An 833-nucleotide genomic window follows, 5' to 3' on the forward strand; every position below is an offset into this window, starting at 1 on the left:
GGACCCCCGCGCCCGTTGCGCGGCCGCACCGCGCCGCACCGCGGGACAGGCGCCGAGCGCAGCTAGATCGCTTGTTTCGCTACTTAAAATGGATGGGGGAGCTTTCCTGGGCACCTCCCGACGTTTCTTCGTTTATGTTTTTGCAGCAGCCGATGACAGGAATCGTGTGTTTCACCGGGAGGTGAATAAAGTGGGGGAGAACCGCGGGGCGGGTATTGTTTTGTTGATGCGCATTTATCTCTGAAGTTTAAGGAGGAACACGAACATACTGATTTCCTGGGCACCTCCCGACGTTTCTTCGTTTATGTTTTTGCAGCAGCCGATGACAGGAATCGTGTGTTTCACCGGGAGGTGAATAAAGTGGGGGAGAACCGCGGGGCGGGTATTGTTTTGTTGATGCGCATTTATCTCTGAAGTTTAAGGAGGAACACGAACATACTGAAAACCACACGCGAGTCGCTGATCATCCGATGAGGGTTTCTCCTTCTTCCCCTCGCTGTCAGCCTTTCGGGGCGCCGGCACCCGCTCCGCCAGCCGGTTCCCTTCCCTCCCGGCGCAGGGGGCGGCCCACCGGCGGGGCTGCGCGACTTCTCCGCCCTCGATTTGCAGAACGACGATTGCAAAACCGTTTAGTTTTCTTGGCGTTTGGGTTCCGGGATTTTTTCAGATGACAAGTCGTGGTTTGGTTTGGGTTTTTTTAACACGTATTCGTAGCTTTTGATGAGTTACAGCCCTCGGGGGGGAGGGAGGCCGGGCGCTCCGACCTGCCGAGCTCGCCTGCGGCCCGCAGTGATGGGAGGGAAACGAGCGCAGAGCCGCCCGGCGGGGGGGGG

At 58.2% G+C, this 833-nt stretch overlaps 1 protein-coding gene across 1 annotated transcript in view; it reads left to right on the plus strand.

Moving 5' to 3' along the window:
* Positions 1-88: 88 nt before the first annotated feature.
* Positions 89-833, plus strand: part of LOC103906838 (vitamin D 25-hydroxylase) — an 18,966-nt gene continuing 18,221 nt past the window's right edge. Inside the window, exons 1-3 of the mRNA XM_009288895.2 lie at positions 89-212; positions 317-382; positions 504-685. Of these exons, the coding sequence (XP_009287170.1) occupies positions 89-212; positions 317-382; positions 504-685 (372 nt within the window). The remainder of the gene's footprint in view (positions 213-316; positions 383-503; positions 686-833) is intronic.

This window comes from Aptenodytes forsteri, unplaced genomic scaffold (assembly GCF_000699145.1).
Source record: "Aptenodytes forsteri isolate BGI_AS27 unplaced genomic scaffold, ASM69914v1 Scaffold8, whole genome shotgun sequence".
Taxonomy (NCBI): Eukaryota; Metazoa; Chordata; class Aves; order Sphenisciformes; family Spheniscidae; genus Aptenodytes; species Aptenodytes forsteri.